This window comes from Octopus bimaculoides, chromosome 14 (assembly GCF_046866305.1).
Source record: "Octopus bimaculoides isolate indiv1 chromosome 14, ASM4686630v1, whole genome shotgun sequence".
NCBI lineage: Eukaryota > Metazoa > Mollusca > Cephalopoda > Octopoda > Octopodidae > Octopus > Octopus bimaculoides.
In genome coordinates, this window is record NC_142941.1 from 35,187,650 (window position 1) to 35,210,149 (window position 22,500).

At 37.9% G+C, this 22,500-nt stretch overlaps 1 protein-coding gene across 4 annotated transcripts in view; it reads right to left on the reverse strand.

Moving 5' to 3' along the window:
• The window catches only part of LOC106875085 (protocadherin alpha-3), a 229,776-nt gene that overhangs the window by 11,063 nt on the left and 196,213 nt on the right, over window positions 1-22,500 (reverse strand). For 2 of the 4 annotated variants that reach the window (XM_052973093.2, XM_052973094.2), the window contains exons 3-4: window positions 20,398-20,527; window positions 5,600-5,829 (exon numbers count right to left, since the gene is read on the reverse strand). In XM_052973093.2, coding sequence (XP_052829053.1) covers window positions 5,600-5,829; window positions 20,398-20,527 — 360 coding nt within the window. The remainder of the gene's footprint in view (window positions 1-5,599; window positions 5,830-20,397; window positions 20,528-22,500) is intronic. The other 2 variants (XR_008265545.2, XR_008265544.2) reach the window with 1 other exon arrangement.

Here is a 22,500-nt window from a genome sequence, read left to right on the forward strand (position 1 = left end):
TATTATTATTATTATTATTATTATTATTATTATTATTATTGTTATTATATATTGGTGTAAACAGGAAAAATAAAACTCAAAATATGAGTACGTGTATATTTTTATTAATATTTAGCAGAAGCAGCAGAGTGAGTCGAGGTCTGAGTGTCGTGCGCTGGTAAAAACTAGTTTGATAAGTGTTAATGCACGAATCTCTCGGACCTTGAGTCACTGTGTTGATTCTGCTGAATATTAATACATACATACATACATACATACACACATATATGTATATATATATATATATATATATATATATATATATATATATATATATATATATATATATATACGTATACATGTATAATATATTTAGATATTAATGTATGTTTACGTATATGTATACATATATGTATACATACATGCATGCATATATATGTATGCATGTATGTATGTGTGTGTATATATATATATATATATATATATATATATATATATATATATATATATCACTATCCTTTACATGAATACATAAATGCGTATGTATGCACACATTCAGTGTAAATTGGTAGACAACCGACGAGGCTGAAGAAAGAAAGAAAGAAAGAAAGAAACTCCAAAGAGAAGTGAAGAGAATGTAACCGAAGAAAGGTGGTGGTGCTGCTGGTGGTGGCACTGGCAGAGATGATGGCGATAGTGTTTTTGGTGGTGCTGGTGAGAGAGGACAGTTGAAATATCATTACAAAAGACAGTTAATTTATTTAGAACTCCCTTGTTATATATTCAAGAAAGCCAGTACTTTTGACCGGCTTCCTATCTCTTCTCTCTCTAACTTTCCCTTTCTTTCTCACTCTCTTTCACACTCTCTCTTCTCTCTTTCCCTCTCATTCTGTCCGTCTGTCTCTCTCTCTCTCTCTCTCTCTCTCTCTCTCTCTCTCTTTCTACCACTGCTACCGCTGTACCGCCGCCGTTGACGTCACTGCCTTGCCGTCAATAAATAACTGCATTGTCACCGCCAATCAAAAGCTAATATTCCTTATTATCTTAGCAGCTGTTCTGAGGTTCAGTCAAAAGCTTACCAATGTTCAACGAAGCAGGAAGAAACCAATAGAATTGACGGCGGCTTTCTTTGGTTATAACAGAAGGACTTCTGAGGAAAAGCTAGTTACCATTGGAAAATATAGATCTTTTAGCTAGTTCTATTCTCTCGCCTGTTTAGATTGATTCTAACAATAGCGTTTACACCACTTCCCCTCTCTATCTTCCCTCACCCCCACCACTATCCTTTCTTCTACATTCCTGCCTCTTGTTCATCCACCATCAACATTACCACCACCACCACCACCACCACCACCACCACCACCACCATTCCATCGTACCATCATCACCAGCTCCACCAGTGCCACCGCCACAAACACTGCGGTCGCTTATGCGGCTGCACCCTCCTCCTCATAAAGTATGATAAAACTTCAATGCACTCTTATTCAATGAGATATATCCACACACACACACACACACACACACACACACACACATACACACACATACACGTACTCATCTTCACAGTTATATACATAATATCTACACGCGCACACTCATATTCTCATGTGAATGCACACACACACATATATGTACATACATGTATATAGACATCCATACATATAGATGTATATGCATATGTGTGTGTGTGGGTCTGTATATACATATATGTGTGTAAATATGCTTGTATGTTTGTAGGATACAAAGACAAACGAATCTAGGCGAGAGATTTAATCAATGAGAATGCACAACTGCTAACATGTACCCGGTACTATGATTTTAAGAATATGGCGAGTTAAACAAACTGGAAAAATGTATTTGAAGTAAAGTCTGCCAAAAAACAGATTGAAACAAAATTTTAAAAAGTGAAATATTTATCACAAATTACAATGCGAGCCGCTTAGATGCTTCGGTAACCATCACCTAACCAGCCGCTGTTGAACTAAAGACATTTGCTTGGCCGCATGATATACGGCAGTTATTATCATAACGACCATCACAAGGTCCAGTTCATGTGGTATCGTAGCTTATGTGCCTCAATGACCCTGAGAGCTATACTCGATAGGTCAAAGGATAGAGGCCAGACTAAAATAGACTGCCTCTTCTCCAATGTAAAAATGGGTTTGTGTGAGGCCAACACCCATTCAAAAAGGCAAGGTTACAGAAGCATGGATGACAGCTCAAAACCAACAAGAACTGGAAGTGGAAGGCCTTCCCTTAGGAAAACATATGAACTTACATCGGAGGCGGAAGAGACAGAGCTGAAAAAGCAAGGATCTAACTGGAGAGAAAAAGAAAAGACAGCCTAGTCCGAAACAGTGGGGATAAACTGCCGATGGCCTATGATCCACATGTTTAAGAGAAGAGAGATTAACATAAGGGGTGATTGGTATGTAAGTCGACGAGCAACGCACCAAAGGACCGAATGGTTTCTATTTATCACCGAAAAATACTTGGTATTTCTTTGCTGTTCATAAGTGTGAGTAAAATTTCAACGGGAGTTGAAGTTTGAATTTTAAATCGACAACCAACGAAGATGCACACAGCCTACATATTCAATGTCTTTTTCTTAGTCATTACAAAGATTCTTATAATTTTAGTGATTGGCTACTCATGTTATATAGCAGGATGTAATAGAATTCCATATCGTTTACGTTTCTCACTGCTATGTCTACAACTAAAGAATATTGTTCACTGATAATTAACTTTATTTCATTTATTTATTTATATATGTATATATGTATTTCTGCATAGTGTGATTTCTATCTGACTTGGGAATTAATTAAAGTAATTACTTCGAGGAAGACCCATTTTAGCCATCTAATAACACGCAAAAACTGTTTTAATTTGTTTTAGTCATCTATTTCAAAATAGACGGTATATAAATAAATATAACACTTTGTTTGTTTGTGTGTGTGTGTGTGCGTGTTTAGTTGGTTAAAACGGATCTTACTTGATATAATTGTTTAAGTTCCAAGATAGCTTTAGATCAACTCATAGAGTACATCTCATCAGAATTAATTAAAATAACCTTTAATCCTTTTAGCATTCAGTTTACTCTGTCAAATGAGCTTATTTATTTACGTTGTTTTAAATTGGTCGTGCATTGTGACGTAGCTTCAAGATTTCCATTATGTAGCTGTTTTTAGAATCACACTGTAGTGTAAGCGTGGAAGGTCAGATTTGGCCGGTCCAATATAAAACAGACAGGACATTTGGGCCAGATATAGACGGTTTAAATGCTACAGAATTAAAAAGTAGTCACAAGATATGTTGTCTTTAGAATAAAAACAAAAACAAAAAGCATATTTGAGGGTATCAATATATATGTATATACATTCTTTTACTTGTCTTTCACACTTTTCAGTCATTTTGACTGCGGCCATGCTGCAGCACCGCCTTAAAGGGCCTTAGTCGAAGAAATCGACCCCAGAAATTATTTTTTGTAGGCCCAGTACTTATTCTATCGGTCACTTTTGCCGAACCACTGAGTTATGAGAACATAAACACACCAACATCGGTTGTCAAGCGACGGTAGGGGGAACAAGCAGATACAGTCACACATACATACGTACAAACATACCGGCCATGACGAAGGGAAATAGCCCTGAAACTCGAGTCGCCTTTATATATTTATATTTATATATTTATATATTTGATCCTTTATATTGAACACTCAATATTTCATCTACATTCAATACTTTCTTTCATGGTGCCATCCATTTTTATTTTATTTTATTTCATATTGTATATTGTATATTATATTATATATTGTATATTCCATATTCTATACCCCACATTAGTTCTGCAGGAATATAAATAAAACATAAAAAACAGACAGTGTTGGAACTCTTTTAAACAAAATAATATATATATATATATATATATATATATATATATATATATATATATATATATATATAGATAGATAGATAGATAGATATAGATATATAGATACACACATACATACATAAATACATACATATAATTCTTAGCGGCATTTCACCCTTCTTTACGTTCTGAGATCAAATTTCGCCGGGGTAATTTTGCTTTTCATCCTTTCGATGTAATCAACTTAACTCCTCCCTCTAACTTGCTGGCCTTGTGCCAAAATTTGAAACCAGTACATATTTCTATGGCTGTCAGAGAAGAAGAAGCAGTATCTATGATTCTTAGAAACGACTCTGAAATTGGTACGTAAGTGGAGGCGGCGAAAGACCATGACTCATATAGCGCGACAGGAGAAAGTAGTATATCAAAATATCGGATTATACACAAACCGTTGACCCACTCGTTTTAATACTGGCAATAAAATGAACTTAACTAAAGGCATTCAAAAGCCAAGGGAGGAATTTAAGCCGACTAACGAATTAGATCAATCGGCTAAGGAAGTATAAAATCCATCTAATTGCCTTCTGCACAGCTCTGTTTGGATTATCTTAAAGGAATTTGGGGAATGACGTCAGAACATTTACTGATGGAAGACTCGAAAGTGAAAGTAAAATCAAATTTATTATAAAACTAGTTTTGGTAGTTTTTACTGGGTCTGAATGTTCGACTGACGGTTTATGCAACCATACTATACACACAAACAGACAGAGAGACACATACACAGGTACACACATACACACGCACGCTTGCACAAACGCATACATATATGTAAACATATCTAATACATTAATATACATACACATATATATGCATACGTATATATGCACGCGTGCGCGCGCACGCAAACAGAATAGAAACAATGAACACAGAATGAAGGAAGACAACTCAGAAAGACAAGTTTTAAGAAATATTGTATTCGCTTAACGCTTAAAAGGAAGTGGAATAGTCATTACATTTCGGACGCTAGACCTTCATCAGAAAAAAAAGTATAGAAGAAAAGTGCTGGAGAGCGAAAGAGAAATAGTGATTGGAGATTCATTGAACTGTGGCCATGCTGGGGCACTGCTTTGAAAGGGTTTAGCCGAGAAAATCGACCCCCCAGTACTTATCTTTTTAACTCTTTACTTATTATATCGGTTTCTTTTGTTAAACCGATAAGTTGTGAGTTATAAACAAACCAATACCGGTTGTCAAGTGTTGTTGGTGGTGGTGGTGGAGAAATGCAAAGATACAAACGCATACGTATATGCATACACCCGATAGGCTTCTACACAGTTTCCTTCTACCAAATTTACTGGCAATGCGTTCGTCGACCCGGAGATATTGTAGGAGACACTCGTGCTAGGTGCCACACAGTAGGGTTGAACCCGAACCACCTGACTGCAAACCAAGCTTCTTGACTAAACAGCTCATGGCTGCACATCGTGCAAAAGAAAAACGGAAAAGAATATTTCTGGGAAAAAAGGGAATTATTGAGTTGAGGGAGAGTAAGTGAGGGAGAGTAAGTGAGGGAGAGGGAGAGAAGGAGAGAGAAAGAGAGAGAGAGAGAGAAAGAGAGAGAGAAAAAGAGAGAGAGAGAAGGAGAGAGAAAAAGAGAGAGAGAGAAGGTAAGGGAGAGAGATTGAAGAATAAATAGTTACAAAGGGGAAGTGAGTGATAGAGGAGAAAACAAATAGTAAGAAGTGTGTACCTTGGGTACTGCAGGTAAAGGCTTTGCATAAGATGTAAAACTATTCCTCATTGGTAAATTCCAGTGCTGTGAAGGGATGTTGGGACTGGCACTGGTCACCCGGATTGACTTCAAGTCAATGACGTCATTGGATGTTGGGTTCGGGCAGATATTACCTTCGTTTGAACCCTTTGTGGTCGGATTGGTATGTTTACCTCGGCTGAGTGTATGTAACTGGGAAGACTTATGCCCTGCAATCATAAGAAGAATACACCGACATGAGAAGAGAGTAAAAAACAAAAAGAAAAAAAGAAAAGGAACCAGAAGAAAATAAGAAGGAGCAGGTGGGAGTAGAAAAAAAGGGGAGAGAAGGGGAGAAGGAGAAGAAGGGTTGCTATATATGCTGATATCGTTTTTAATTTAATTAAGTTTGAGCCAATCAAGATAATTTGAATACAATAGATAAATGCGCATTCATCAGAGAAATATATGCAGACGTGTGCATATGTGTATGTATGTATGTATGTGTGTGTATATATATATATAAAGAGAGAGAGAGAGAGAGAGAGAGAGAGAGAGAGAGAGAGAGAGAGAGAGAGAGAGAATGGAATAAGTGGAGCAGAAATATACAAGAGGATGAAAAGTGTCGCTGAAGAGGTCACATATGTGTAACGAAAAATTTTCGGACAATGGATATAAGTTAAAATGAGAAAAGTAATAAACGAATGAAGAATGAATATATAGTGCATGTGTTTATTTGGCAGAAAAAAAAATGACAATCCCGAAATATAATATATATATATATATACAGGCACATTTATGTGTGCTCGCATGCACGTGCTTGTATGTGTGTGTGTGTGTGTAGTGTGTGTGTAGTGTGTGTGTGTGTGTGTGTATGTGTGTGTGTGTGTGTGTGTGTGTGTGTGTGTGTGTGTGACGTGTTGCTTAGTGGTTGGAGTATTGGACTCAAGATCGTAATATTATGGTTTCGATTCCTCTAGCCTGGTGATGCGTTGTGTCTCTGAGCAAAACACTTCATTTCATGTTGCTCCAGTCCACTCAGCTAGCAAAAAGAAGTGATCTTGTGATAGGCTAGCGTCCAGTACTGGGGGAATACATACTATACACTATCTGTAAAACCGGCATTACGAGCCTATAACTCGGGAATAACCTTGATCCTTACTCACACACAAACTCATACACACTCACACGCATACACATATTCATGCATGTATATGGTGGTTGTCTACTCCTTAAACAGAGTTTGACCACCTCCTGCACCTACACCTTAGCCCTTTCATGGCGTCTGATGTGGCTTTTTAAACCAGACAGTGTTTTGAAAAAACACCCACACAGATTGCACCTCTGATTTGCACTACCAATACCTGCAAGTAAGTTCTGCTCATTGTGGATCCTAACATGTCTTTTAAGATCCCCATTGGATTTGCAAACCCTCTGGCACCCACCACATTCAAACGTGTGCACAGACATATAATCAGAATAGCTGGATCAGGTTTGTTTTCCATGGGTTCGCAGGTGAGATTTGAGGCCAGCCAAGGACAGACATGGTCTGTCACAGACTGTGCACACAAAAAGGTCCTTGTCATTCACCTTCTCAATTTTTACATTTTTCCTTAAATATCTCTTGAGCCCTGCTTGCATCATCCTGGCCTCTTCAAATGCTTTCACTCCACTCCACACCCTTGTTCGCCATCCAACTATATATATACATATATATATACATATACAAATATAAATATATATATATATATGCATGTACCCACGTATGTATGTATGTATGTATGTATGTATGTATGTATAGGTACTCGGTGAAAAAGAACCCAATGTCGCTTTCGTAGTTTATCTGCAAAGTAAGACATGGCGGGATCACAAATTTTAAGAGATACTGAGTTGAGTGGTCTAATTTGCCAAACCATATTTTGATAACACTCTACAGAGGATGCACCTGACAACTCTACCCCACGACCCTTCCAGAGATAGTGGGTGTAAAAGATGGCTGCATGAAAGGATGGATATTCATAGGGATATAGGCGGTTAGGTTTTATTTAAGTAATACCAACCGTTTTCTTTAAAAGTCAATATATTTGCTTCAATCCACCTAAAATTTTTCTTTTCTTCTTTCCCTTCTTCAGCCCTTGGGAAAAACTTGAATATAGTCACCACTCTCTTGTCATCTTCCCTGCATCTTTCGCCATTCCATCAGTTATTTACATATTCATACACCTTGCATTTTCCAGTTCACATCAACACTCGTTTCTGATGAATACATATTTTCTTCATTACGATACTCTACATATTATATCTCTTGTTATCTTTAGTCAAGCAACGAACGCTCGTCTTCCTATTACATTTCTCTCTCTCTTCCTCACTACTCCACTCTCTCCATCTCTTTCTATCGCCTTCTCTCTCTCTCTTTCTTTCTCTCTCTCGCTTGCATGTTCCGTTCTTTCTACCGGCCTGTGTGTTTCTGTTTTAGATCTCTCTATCTTTTTATCAGCTCAAAACCTCCATATTTCGTCAACCATATTCTCGCAGTCTGCATCCATACATAGTTCGCAGTATAATAGGTTTCTTACCCTCTCTTTTATATCTCGTCTTACATCTAAATTTTACATTGTAAACGTTTAAATCTTACAATCTGAGTATTCATAAGTCTCATTTAACCAAATATATTATAGTGGAGTGAGGGTGGAATTTCTGATAAAACCCTGAGTCGTATCGAAAAAGCATAGCACGAAATTCGAAGTAACGACGGTATAAAATCTGAGACTAAACTGCTATTATTTGTTACTCCATGTATTGATTATTTTCTTCTTTCTTCATTCACACACACACACACACACACACACACACACACACACACACACACACACACACACATATACATACACACACACACACACATACACACACACACACAAATACATATACACACAACACCTATAAACACATAAATACATACACTCACACACAAATATATATGTATATATACACACATCATACATTCATACATATATATATATATATATATACATATATACGTGAGCGTATATATCTACATGTGTGTGTATATGTGTGCGTATGTGAGGGTATGTGTGTGTGCGTGTGTGAATCCGTGTGTGAGTGAGTGTGTCTGTGTGCGTACGTATGCATGTAACATACACGAATATATATAATATATATATATATACATATACATGTATGATATATATATATAAATATACATTTATATATATATATATATATATATATATATATATATATATATATATAAACTACGTGCATGTGTATACATATGCCAATAATAGCTCTCCCATCCTCCCTCCCTGCACATGCCTGCAAGTAGATTGTCACAGCTAATATTGTCATGTATCTTTCCATTATCAACATCTTCCGTTTTTTTACACTCACCATACCCAAATTCTTCTTCTCTCGTTTCTTGTATTTCTTCTTTTTACTGCAAGAATGTTCTTGAAGACAGTTAAGGCGAAGAACATTTACCATTTCGATTGTCGAACTAATTTTATCTCAAATAGAACTGCTTGTCAGTCTTATCTTCCTGCTTTTAAGTTTAGCTTTTTTTTTTGTTTTCACTTTTTCACTATCTTTAGCAAAATGTTATGTACAAATGTATGTACGTATGTATGTATGTATGTATATATGTATGTATGTATCTATGTATATATGTATGTATGTATATATGTATGTATGCATCTATCTATGTATGTACGTACGCTTGTATGTAAGCATGTATGAGAATGTATGTATGTTTATACGTTTCTATGTAGATATGAATGTATGTATGTACGTAAGTATGTGTGTATATGTAAGTACGTATGTATTTAAGTATACATGTACACATGTATGTATTTGTGTATGAAAATGTATTATTTATTTTTTAGTATTACCGTATGTATTTAACTGAGTGTGCATGTATATATGTATGTATATATGTATATATAAATATATATACATATATGTATGTATATATGTATGTATGTATGAATAGATGTATATATGTATATTTAAATAAAGGTATATATATATATATGTATATATTTGTGTGCGTGTGTGTGTGTGTACCTACATATATGCACATATATGTATTCGTATGTATGTATATATGTATATACATGCATACAGATATATATATATATATATTTATATCTATAAAGTATACAGACATATGTAAAAACGCAAATTTATAGTATATACAAACGTGTGTTTGTGTCTCTCTGCATGTGTGCGTGCGCGCGTGTGTATATATATAATATATATGTATGTAGGCTTATGTGTAAATTATATATGTATATACGTATGTTCAGAAGTATATACATATATATAAATATATATATGTATGTATGTAAATCTGATTTGCGTGCCTGTGCGTGTGAGTGTGTGCGTGTGCATGTGTATTATGTATAAATGTGAGCTGTCTGTATATTTATACAGAAACTACTGCTTTATCGGGAGACAACAAAATGAACAGCCACCATATCATATATTTTATTATTCGCCATCTGTTGTTTAACAATTATATTAATATATAACGCAGCAATGACGTTTTCAATTTAATTTTTAAATTTTCATATTCCTTGCGAAGAAAAAAACCATTTCCATCGTCTGCAGTGACATTTCCATCGGGTGCAGAGTTTACCGCTGTCGATGATGATGATGATGATGAAGTGTGTGTGTGTGTGTGTGTGTGTGTGTGTGTGTGTGTCACAGCCTACACAGATTGATGCAACAAAACTCGATCGTCGTGCTGAATAAAGATTCGTACTAAATCCATCTTCCGTTTCTTTCATCAATTATAAACTCAACAAACAATGCGAATTTTCTGACAAAGATCCAGTGAAAATTATATCGTAAATGTGGAAGACATCAGGTAGCCCAAATGGCAAATGTGCTTTATCGGCATAATAATGGGCATATACCCAAAGTCCAAATAGTTACATTTATATATATATATATATATATATATATATATATATATATATATATATATATATATATATATATATATATATATACAGGAGTTGGACAAGATAATGGAAGCACCTTAAAATTTCAAATAAATTTATTTTAATATAGGGTAGGACCGACTTTGGCAGTAATTACGGATATTGTATGTGTTTAACATGAAAATAGTAAGTATTTACTGAATTACAAAATGAATGCTGCGCATTCATTTAGCAGTTTAGCAGTGTTTTAATGATTTGAAATGTATATATGTATGTATTTATCTCTGTATCTGTCTATTTGCCTCTCTATCTGTGAGACTATCAATCTAGATATCTATTTCTTTCTCTATCTATCTACCAATCTACCTGTCTATCTGTTCATCTATCAATCAAGCTACGAATCAATATATCTATCAATCTATCGATCAATGTAGCTACCTACCTACCTATATACCTATATGCGTATCTACCTATTTACCTATCTATCTACCTCCCTACAAACTTACTTTATTTCATAAATTGGCCATACAACCTTACAAAGAAGTCGCTGCGGGCTGGACAAAGACACAAAGGATAATGGATGAAAAAAATGAAAAGATAGTTGGTGGGAGAAGCAGACAATGCCCGCCGATTGCTACTTCCCAAAAACATTGTTCTCTTTTTCTCAACAACACAAAATGAGGTATTGAACCTCTTACCAAAGTTCAAAGAATGGACGCAATTTTCCTTACAAGTTGAGGCACTGAGCCTCTTACCAAAAAATAACAAATTCAAATTTCAAATCGAGACACTAAGGCCTCTTACCTTTCCTCTCCGACCAGGCAATATGCCTCCCGCAGGCTATCCTGCAGTTCTAAGTCGGGGCTCCAGAAAGCAAAACTGTATTGGCCCTTGGGAAAGGAGTCCATCACCCTGAACATATTCTCCATTATGACCTCCCCAGATACCTGCGGAGGCCAATCCGGGTCTTCAGTCCAGGAGAGGACCCCCTCCCTCCGGCCCTCTAGCTTCTTCACAAAGCTCTGTACAGTCCCTCCCTTATGAAAGAAGATCATAAAATCACCCTTCATCCTAATAGGAGGGGCTACAGTTTACTCCGTCGGTGGCACAATTCCCACCGACGAGGTTTCAGGACATGCCGGCAGTGTACTACTAACCGGCGGCAATGGCCCAATCTTCTTTCTTTTCTCCCTTGGGCTACGGGAGGGTGTAGTTCTTCCGCTATATCAGGGGGATCTTCTCTCCTTCCCACAGTCTTGAGGTCCATCGGTGGGCAACCATTGTTGCCCACCCTTTTTTTTTCCTTTTTTCGAGGATGTCTCCGCCTCCTCGACTGCCTCCATCTCTCCCTCCGAAGAAGGAGGTGGGATCGCTTCTTTTACTAGCTGCTCCAGGACCCTACTTTGGTCCTGGGGACAGTTCTTCTTAATATGGCCCGGTTCCAGGTACAGGTGACACTTGAAAGGGGCGTCCTCAAGTATCACTGGGTACCTGCAAACGGCCATTGTCAAAAATTCTGGAAATAGCAGATCTTTAGCAGCTGATTGGGTCCATAGGGTCAAAACCGCTTTTGACCTTATTCAATCAGCCGCCGGCAACAATTTCACATTTAAAAGTTTGGGCCCGCTGCCACCCAGACCCCGGCGGATAGTGTCCTCTATCCATTCCGGTTCAATGCTCGGTGGCGGCCCACAGACCCAAGCTCTCGTTAATTTCTTCCCACAATATGTGGGAAGAAACAGAATCTCTTGCCCTTCTAAGGGCTGGCTCGCAAATTTGCGAGCCACCTTAGGGGTGTCAAATAGCAATCATATCGTTGCATATTTAGCACCCCTGGAAATAAACTTAATAGTTGGCTGATGCTCTGCCAACTCTTTTTTTATATCTGTCTTAAGAAAGACAGCGATGGTGGCGAGTTACTAAGAATAAGTCCTCAACACCACCGTTCTTTCCTCTAAGTTTTTTAGCCATTGCTTGGGTGGGATGATTTCCCACTCTAACGCAGTGTTCAATTTCTTCGCCATGCTTTGAAGAAAAAGTTCAGGAAACAGTTTAAAAAAACAACAAAAATCCGAACAAAGTCAAAACAGTTCGAAGGAAGACAAAGAAGAGCAGAAAGACAAAGAAGAGAAAAAAGAAAGAAGGAAAACAGTTCAAAACACGGCAATGCACAATCCTGGCCAACTGGTACTCCTGGCCAAAAAGTACTCCTAAGGTACTACAAAGTGAACAGAGACACAGAAGCAGGAACATAGCTTCAAGAAAATCTGCAAATTGGTAAAAATTCAGAAAATGTTTTCACAAAAATTTCACAAGTTTTCGAGGCAGGATATGCCCCAAAAACAACACAAATCTCACAATTAAGTGAGACGGTGCAACTATAGGCAGACAAATGCTCTGGAATCCAGTGGGGATTTCTTGTTCGAAAAAAATGGACAACAAACAACAAACCCCCACTGAATCACCCCCTCCCCCCAAATAAATGTCCTACCTTATAGTTGCGCCTTCACAGTTCTTCAATTGAAGACCGCTGCAAAGCAACGTCTTGACAACACCAGTGCAGAAGTAAAACTAACTACAAACCTACTTACCTACCTATCTTTCTACCTATTTATCTCTAGCTATCAATCTAGCTAACTAGCTACTAACCAACCAACTTACCTACCTACATAACTACCTATCTATCAAACAACCTAATTATTTATCTACATCTCTATCTTTCGATCTATTTGTCTCCCTACATACCTATCTAGCTGTCTGTCTACGTATATGCGTATAGGTAGTACAGTCCTTTCAAGAGAAAAGAAGGGAAATTTATCCAGCAGATTTATTATTACTTTTTGGTTTCAAGGAAAGTGGAAAGGGTTTCGTCGCGTTATGAGGTCTCGATAAGCACTTCTCACGTTCCTACTTCGAATACTTGCGACTTTTCCATCTGTCTGTGTTACAGTCAATCTTAACTTTTACAGTTGCTTAAATACTTATTCCAGTTTAAGCTTCAGTATACATAATTCAGTATACCTCAATGCATAGGCCCATAACTGTGTGGTCAAGAAACTCGCTTTCCAGCCGCGTGGTTTCGGATTCCGTCCCCTTCGCAGTACCTTGGACTAGTGTCTTCTGCTCTAGCCCCAGGATGACCAATTTTTTGTGAGTAAATATGGTAAACCGAAACTGTGTGGAAACCCACTGTATATATGTAGGTGTTTTGTATCGACGCCGCTTGACAATCGGTGTTTGTCTACGTTGCTGTAACATAATGGTTCGGCAAAAGAGACTTACTGAATAAGCGCCAGACTTAAGAAAATAAGTAATGGGGTCGCTTTGTTGGACTAAAATCCTTCAAAATGATGTCCCAGCATGGCTGCATTTCATTGATTGAAACATGCAAAAAAATAAAAGCGACTAAAAAACACAACCCTTCCAAAATGCGCATGTGGCTCATGTATAGCGAAGCTAACTCCAAGCCCAGTCAGAGCTTTGCAGAATGAACTTCACGCAAAACCTCGACAGCCAACCTCTATAGCCTTGCATCGTGCCTGCTCGTACCAACTTCAGCACTGCTCTATCAGCTCCTGGTATTTGGCAAGCTTTTTTTCATGAGCTTCATCCATGTGTTCCTTCCATGGTACAGTCAGTTCCTACATGATCATCAAACAGTGAAATTTGAGAGGACCACGAAGTCTGGGCGAAGTGTTGCTGGCACGATGCGATCTGGGAACTTTAACCACACTCCACGAGACCCATTCTGAGCTTCCAGTTTAGCGCTGTTAAGAGTAGGCAAGAAGGTCGTTCAAGTTTCAGAGGACTGGATCGAAATTTCAGGTTTGAGAAAAATGCTGACTCCTTTCCTGGGGTTCCTCAATCTAGTGACCTGTTACTGGGGGTTTCCACAGAGTGCAACCGCTACTTCTTCAGACTGTCTGACTTCTTTGAAAGAAGTGCCTACTCGCCGTGGAGTCTCTAAAGTGACTGGCCACTTGAACGACATCAGTAAATTATGCATATGTATATTTGAGTGCATGTGTGTGTGTATATATATATATACATATATATATATGTATATATATATATATATATATATATATATATATATATATATATATATATATATATATATATATATATATATATATATATATATATATATATATACAGTCATCCCGCTATGTTGGACCGCTGAACTCTGCACAGTTTTTTTCGTTCTCCATTTTTCCTCTTATTCCTTTCTGTCGAAGAGCGTAGGCTCGAAACGGAAAAAAACTACTCCATTTTTCCCTAGCGTTAAACCTGCTTGTTATTCCTACACCTTTCTTCAACTTTTGTTTTTGCTGTTGTTTTTTTTTTTTTGTAACTTTGAACTACACACACACACACACACACGCACACACGCACACACAGATATACATATACCTACACATTCATACATACTCTGTGTGCGCGAGCGAGCGTGTGTGATTATGTGTGAATATTTATAGTCGAATCGTTGTATAAATAATTTTGCGTGTGTTAGTATGCGTTTGATTATGCATACCTGTTTCTCTCCCTCCACTCTCTCTCTCTCCTCCTGTCCACGTGTCCTTCCAACTCATAAGCCTCTTTGTCTTCCATTTCTTATCTCTTCTCGCTCCTTTCTCTCTCTTTTGCTCTAACTCTCTTCCTCTCTCTCTCATACCTTCACACTCTCTATCTCTCCACATCATCTATTATCGAAGTATGACAGGCTGTCATATGTATATATAGTTGTACGTATTCCCACAGTGACGCCAGTGGGCCGCCGTACAATCCCAAAAGACACCAATGAATTACTGATAAGCCATTGGATATGTTACTTACACGAACATCAATGAATATTCAGATTACACCTAATTAACTATTCACACAACAATTTTCAGATTGCAATATGGATGGACATTCGGAACGCTTTCTCTATTGCATATTATGTATTTTGTATTTCTTTGTTAGTGTTTGTGTTGATACTGCTATTATTGCACTTTACTTGTTTATTTGTTGTTAGTCAGTTTCCATTCGGTGTTTTTCCTATATTATACTCCATGTAAAACTCCATCAAAATCAGTACCACCGCCTCCATCAACGACGACGCCACTGCAATTACAACCATCATCACAGCCATCACCACCACGACAACCACCACTAGCAATGAATTTTTTCTTTTAATATAATCCCATCTCACGCTCATGTGACAAAAGATATCATCATCATCATCATCATCATCATTATCATCATCATCATCATCATTATTATTATTATCATTATTATTACTGAGTGAGAGAGCAGTGCATGCCATCAAAGTAACACGGGTAAAATATACGAAGTCCAGTATACCCATCATGCATCACAACCATATGTGCGCGACATGGTGATCTCGTATCAAAATAAACAGCGCATGGCCTTGCAGGTGGAGCCCAGTTAGAATTTTTTTCAGGTCGAGTAGCCCATCCCGCTCAAATGGTCCTTGAATAAGGGTTGTTTAAGGATGTTGAACGAAACACCCATGCTTCCAGACGTGAATTATTCAAACCCCAAAGAATTCCTCTCAACACATGGCTATAATGTTCCACCACTACTTCTGCTCCTGATCAGAGATGCACATATTGTAAGTTACTAAGGAACATGCTCAACTGGTTAAGGTCAAACAACTGACAAGCAAATCTGTGGTATTGAGCAGAATCTTATCTGTAGCCCATCTTTTATACCAAGATAACACAATGTGCATGATAACGCTTCCAATCAGTTACGATCAGAAGTCATGCGAGCCACTGCCTGGTACTGCATCAGAGCGTAATTATTATTATCGTCATCATCGTCATCGTCGTCGTCGTCGTCGTCGTCGTCACCGTCATCATCATCATTATTATTATTTTTTGACTTCTCAGAGCGCTCGATCTTGTTTGCTCTGGTAGATTCTGTGAGAGCGGACGGCAACCTGCTGTCAGAGGTCTTACAGAGTCTCCTTCCGCACATTATAAGCTTTGGTACTTGGTTGTTAATTATCGCGTGATACATTCAACATCCGAGTACCAATCTCAAAATCCTGGCTATTCCTAGCAGCGCAGTTTTTGGGGCTTGCTCTGTTCTTATGTTAATTCCAATTTCTCTGACATATTTCTCGAATTTGGCTGTTAAGTGCTTCGATTGCCCCGTCAGGTATTGGAATCACAGACATTCTCCTCATAGTTCACATTCTTACAATTTCGTCTTTTAGTAGTCTGTATTTTTCAATTTTTTTCTAATTCTTTGTCATCCCCAGTTATTGCAATATCTATAATATTGGTTTCCTTTTTTCTTTTATCTACCACAACAATATCTGGTCTCTAAACCTGGATTAGGGAGTCACATTGGATTGCAAAATCCCACAGTATCTTATATTTCTTGTTCTCAGTGACTCATTCTGTTTCATGTTCGTACCATTCCCGTGCCCAAGAACAAGCGTTGCATATCAATGTCTCATAGTATCTTTTCAGGTCACTTTTTCTTAGCCAACTCCTAGTGTTGATCTTGTCTTTTCCTTTGATTTCTCTGAGGTATTGCCCATGCAGTGGTCTCATTTTTCAATTGTTTACTCTTTACTTTTCATCTGGTTCCTTAAACCTTTGTGGGTACATCATGTTTTCGGTAGGTATTGTATTGTTAACTCTGACAGCTGCAAGCAAGGATTCACTCTGCTGTTTGATGTACCATCCCAAACTGTTCTTCTCGTTGACAACACAGACCTTGCATCCTATGAGGCCTCTTCATCTCCTGTTCCTAAGCACATACAGTCTGTCAGTATCGCTTTGGGGTGTAGTTCCTTGTTAACTGTTATCCCTTTTCTGGTTTTCCTATCCTCTTCTTCAAGTTCGTTTTTTGTCCACTTAACAACACCGGCACCATATCGCATTAAGAAAACAGCCCATGTATCCATTGCGCTGATCTTGTTTTTTCCATTGAACCTGCTTCCCATATTGATTTGGTTCCTCTGAGGTATTCTCGCCTATAGCTTTCCTCCCTTTCAGTTTCCAATCGTGCTAACGTTTCTGCCAGCTCACCGTCTAATAATAATAATGATGATGATGATGATGATGATGATGATGATGATAGTAATAATATCTCAACTAACATTGCGGACGTAGATCCAAAGGAAATATACCCCAACCAGATATCCCAAACTGTGCCAGAGCTTTACTCAACACATCGGCACAGTAATAGACATATACCTATTAGTATTATATATATATATAATTAGGGTTAGGGTTAGGGTTACATCTCTCTCTATATATATATGTATATATACATATACACACACGCACACACACACACACACACATATATATATATATACATATATATAATATATATGTACATATATATGCATATATATATACATATATATACATATATACACACATACATATATATATACATATATATACACACATACATATATACATACCTACACACACGCACATACACTCACACACACACACACACACACACACACACACACACACACATATATGTAACAGTTTGATTCGGCTCCGTATGACTGAGTTTTGTGTACGCGTAGGAAGAACCCATTACACAGTTTTCTTGCGTCTTTTCTATTTGAGACTCACTAGTGGTAAAATTGTGTTTCGATTATATTTCTTATATAAATTAATAACGAGGCTTTTGTGTTGCCGATCCTTAGGTGGACTATGCTAAACATAAATCTACACACACATTGATATACATGTACAAAGACATACGCATACACAGACACACACACACACACACACACACACACACACACACATACACACGCACATATTGATGTACACACATATAATGCACATAGAGATAGACACACATAGACATACACATGCATAAATATACACACACATCCACATAAACGTACATTAACTTACACATATATCGACGTACACATGCATAGACATACACGAAAATCGATAGACACACACATGCATATACGCGCACACACACACACACACATCGATAAATATACCCATCAACATACACATAGACATATACATATTCTTTTCTACTCTAGGCACAAGGCCCGAAATTTTTGGGGAGGGGGCGAGTCGATTAGATCAACCCCAGTGTGCAACCAGTGATTAATTTATCCACCCCGAAACGATGAAAGGCAAAGTCGACCTCGGTGGAATTTGAACTCAGAACGTAAAGAGAGATAAAATGCCGATAAGCATTTCGCCCGGCGTGCCAACGTTTCTTATTTCTTTATTGCCCACAAGGGGCTAAACATAGAGGGGACAAACAAGGACAGACAAAGGGATTAAGTCGATTACATCGACCCCAGTGCGTAACTGGTGCTTAATTTATCGACCCCGAAAGGATGAAAGGCAAAGCCGACCTCGGTGGAATTTGAACTCAGCACGTAAAGACAGAAGAAATACCACTAAGCATTTCACCCGGCGTGCCAACGTTTCTTATCTCTTTATTGCCCACAAGGGGCTAAACATAGAGGGGACAAACAAGGACAGACAAAGGGATTAAGTCGATTACATTGATTCCAGTGCGTAACTGGTACTTAATTTATCGACCCCGAAAGGATGAAAGGGAAAGTCGACCTCGGTTGAATTTTGAACTCAGAACGTAAAGACGAACGAAATACTGCTAAGCATTTCGCCCGGCGTGCCAACGTTTCTGCCAGCTCGCCGCCTTACAGACATATACATATTGACTTACACCACCGTACCTTTGCAAATCCGCTGTTTTAGAACAGGAAGGACACTCCACATAATTCATGTTTGACATACAAACGACAGTGTGATCATAGTTGGAACACCTTGTTTATAAGCCGACAGATTAAGGCTGATCTAAAGTTAAGCAACATCATAAAAAAAAAAAATGGAGGAAAGAGAAATAACTTCTACTTCAGTGTTACTCAACCATATTTTTTTTATATATCTATGGACCCTTTTCATTCCCATTTTACTTGCATGGACCCCCCTAGCCATTCGATGTTTTAAAAAATCATGTATCTCTATAATTAGATTTTAATAGGAATTGTATTAAAAAAACGTCGAAATATTTTGTGTATCGTATGAGTATAATCAATTTATTGCATATAAACAAGATCTGATGTGGATTCCCATGGGCCATGTGAACCCCACTGACAACCACTGTTCTACATGGTAGCTTGATTGCTAGAGAAAACAGTGAAATTTTTTTCTAAATCACTTCCTACTGTCAATAAAATAGTTTAGAACACATTGAATAATGCAAGTCTTGGATTCAGTGTTTGAAAAGATGATCGAGACTGCCACGAGGCAAGACGACAACAACAGCAACTACAACAACAACAATAGCCTGACAGAGAGATGTACACAGTAACAACAGCAACAACAACAATAACAACCTCATATAGATAGACGATGTACATAAATATCATGGCAGAAAGGATCCCACTTAGCAGGGTTCGTACTGACTGGAGAAAGAGCAAAAGAATTTGTGCTTTCAGAGGTAACAGAGGGAAACAGAAACCAACTTTCAGAGTTCACAGGGAAACACACACATACACATACACACATACACACACACATACACACACACACATACACACACACACACACATACACACACACACACACATACACACACACACACACATATACGCGCGCGTGCACTCACACACACGCCAAGCTTCTACGATTCACAGAGAGAAAGAGAAGGAAAGAGACAACAATCTTCTAAAATCGATACGGAAACGCACAAATAAAAATGTTCTGTTTTCACACAGGAACACTCTAAGAAGCAAAGCAGCAAAACAACGAACGAAAACAATATCCAACAAACCAAAAGACGACATACCTGGTAATTCCTCATAGAGTCTTGCATCTCTGTTAAGTAAACCTTTACCGCTGTAAGAATTTGAGAGAGTAGCAACTGTACGGTTCTCTTTTTCGACATCAGGTGCCGCTGCTATGCGTTGAGGGGTTTTCTGAAGAGAAACGGTTGTAACTTAAGGATAGCAAATAAAATGCTGGTCCTTGATCAAATGTCTGTTTGTCGTGCGTTTGTTTGTTTGTGTGTTTGTCTATCAACGGTGATGATGAGGAGAAATTAGCAGCCTCTAACCCCTTGCTGACTTCATATGACAAATAGCGAAGTAACTACTGGTCTTTGATTAAAGCTACGTCTGTTTGTCAACGAAAGGATCAGGCCCAAGCCACATTTTAACTTTGAAAGATGAATGGAAACTGCTGATCATTAATCAAAAGGTATCTTCTTTTAACCTTTAATCTTTTACTTGTTTCGTTTATTAGATCAGGGATTTTCAACCCTTTTTTTCTATGGACCCCTTTCATTATTATTTTGCTCTGGTGGTCTCCCATAGCCATTCCATGTTTAAAAACTAGTTTTAGAAGATCCTTCTTTCAGAATTCTAATTTTGTTATTCACATATTAACTTGTGTAGGTTGAACTTAGTAAAACGTTAGGGAAAGAAACCGAACTGTTTCTTGTAATACGTACCAATTTTTCTTTAGCGCCCTTTTAAAACTTAGCCAGGCTCATGGGCCCGGCTTCCCGGTTTCTATGTCGTATGTGTTCCCACCCTAGCTGGACGGGACGCCAGTCCACAGTAGCGTTACTCAAGAAACAGGAAGAAACAGTGAGAGAGAAAGTTGGGCGAAAGAGTACAACAGGGGTCGCCCCCCCCCCCTGCCGGAGCCTCGTGGAGCATTCAGTGTTTTCGATCAATAAAGACACACAACGCCCGGTCTGGGAATCGAAACCGCGATCCTCCGACCGTGAGTCCGCTGCCCTAACCACTGGGCCATTGTGCCTCCACAATACGTACCAATACATACATGTAATGCAAAATTTTTTCAGGGCGCTAAAAATACTATTGTGGATCCCCAATTTGCTATTTGGACCCCCAAAAGTCTTATATGAACCATCAAGGGCTATATGGACCTCGGTTCAGAATCACTATCCCTAATCCCTTGTTGACTTCATATGAAGAATAGCAAAATAACTTCTGTTCCTTGATTAAAGCTGTGTCGAAAGTATCAATTTGGTAAGATGAAAGGAAACTGCTGATCATTAACCAAAAGGTACCTTCTTTTAACTTTTTTATCCTTTATTTGTTTCATTCGTTAGATCAGGGATTCTCAGCCACTTTTTTTTATTTATGGACCATTTGGTTACTATTTTATACTCGTGGGCCCCCTTAGCCATTCGACGTTTAAAAACTAGTTTATAGAAAATTCTTTCAAAATTCCTATTTCGTTTGTTACACATTCACTTTTGTAGGTTGAACTATGTAAAACGTTAGAGAAAAAAAAGAGCGGTTTCACGTAATGCACACCAGTACATACATATAAAGCAAAAATTTTCAGGTGCCCTTAAAATACTATTAGGGATTTCCAATTTACTGTTTTGTTGCGTGGGACCCTAGAAATCGTATACGGGCCCTTAGGGGCCATGTGGACCCCGGTTGAGAACTACTGCATTAGATGAAGCAGATGTGTTACTAAAGATGCTTCAACCTGAAATATATTATTTTTTCTATGTCTAAGACTACTTTATTCTTTGTATTCTTCGTTCTTGACATACCACAAAAGTTGGGCGGGAACTAGGACTTGAAGGATGTTTAGCTGTAATTTCTAGCATGTCAAACGACTGCATAGAAGCTTTACTCGTTGTCCCATATATCCAGCAGTCACACAGCAAGATTAACTGAGGCAACTACTATTCAGGATACACACATATACACACATACACACACACACACATAGACTCACATACATAAAAATTCCCTTAGATGAACACAAATATGCTAGCACAAGATTATCATAATTATTTTCAAGCAATTTTATGGTTAAAAAGACATTTACTGATGGCGACGTTAAATACAGATAATGCTGTCAGGCAAAATTGAAGTCCAAAACAAAACGATTTTCATTACTC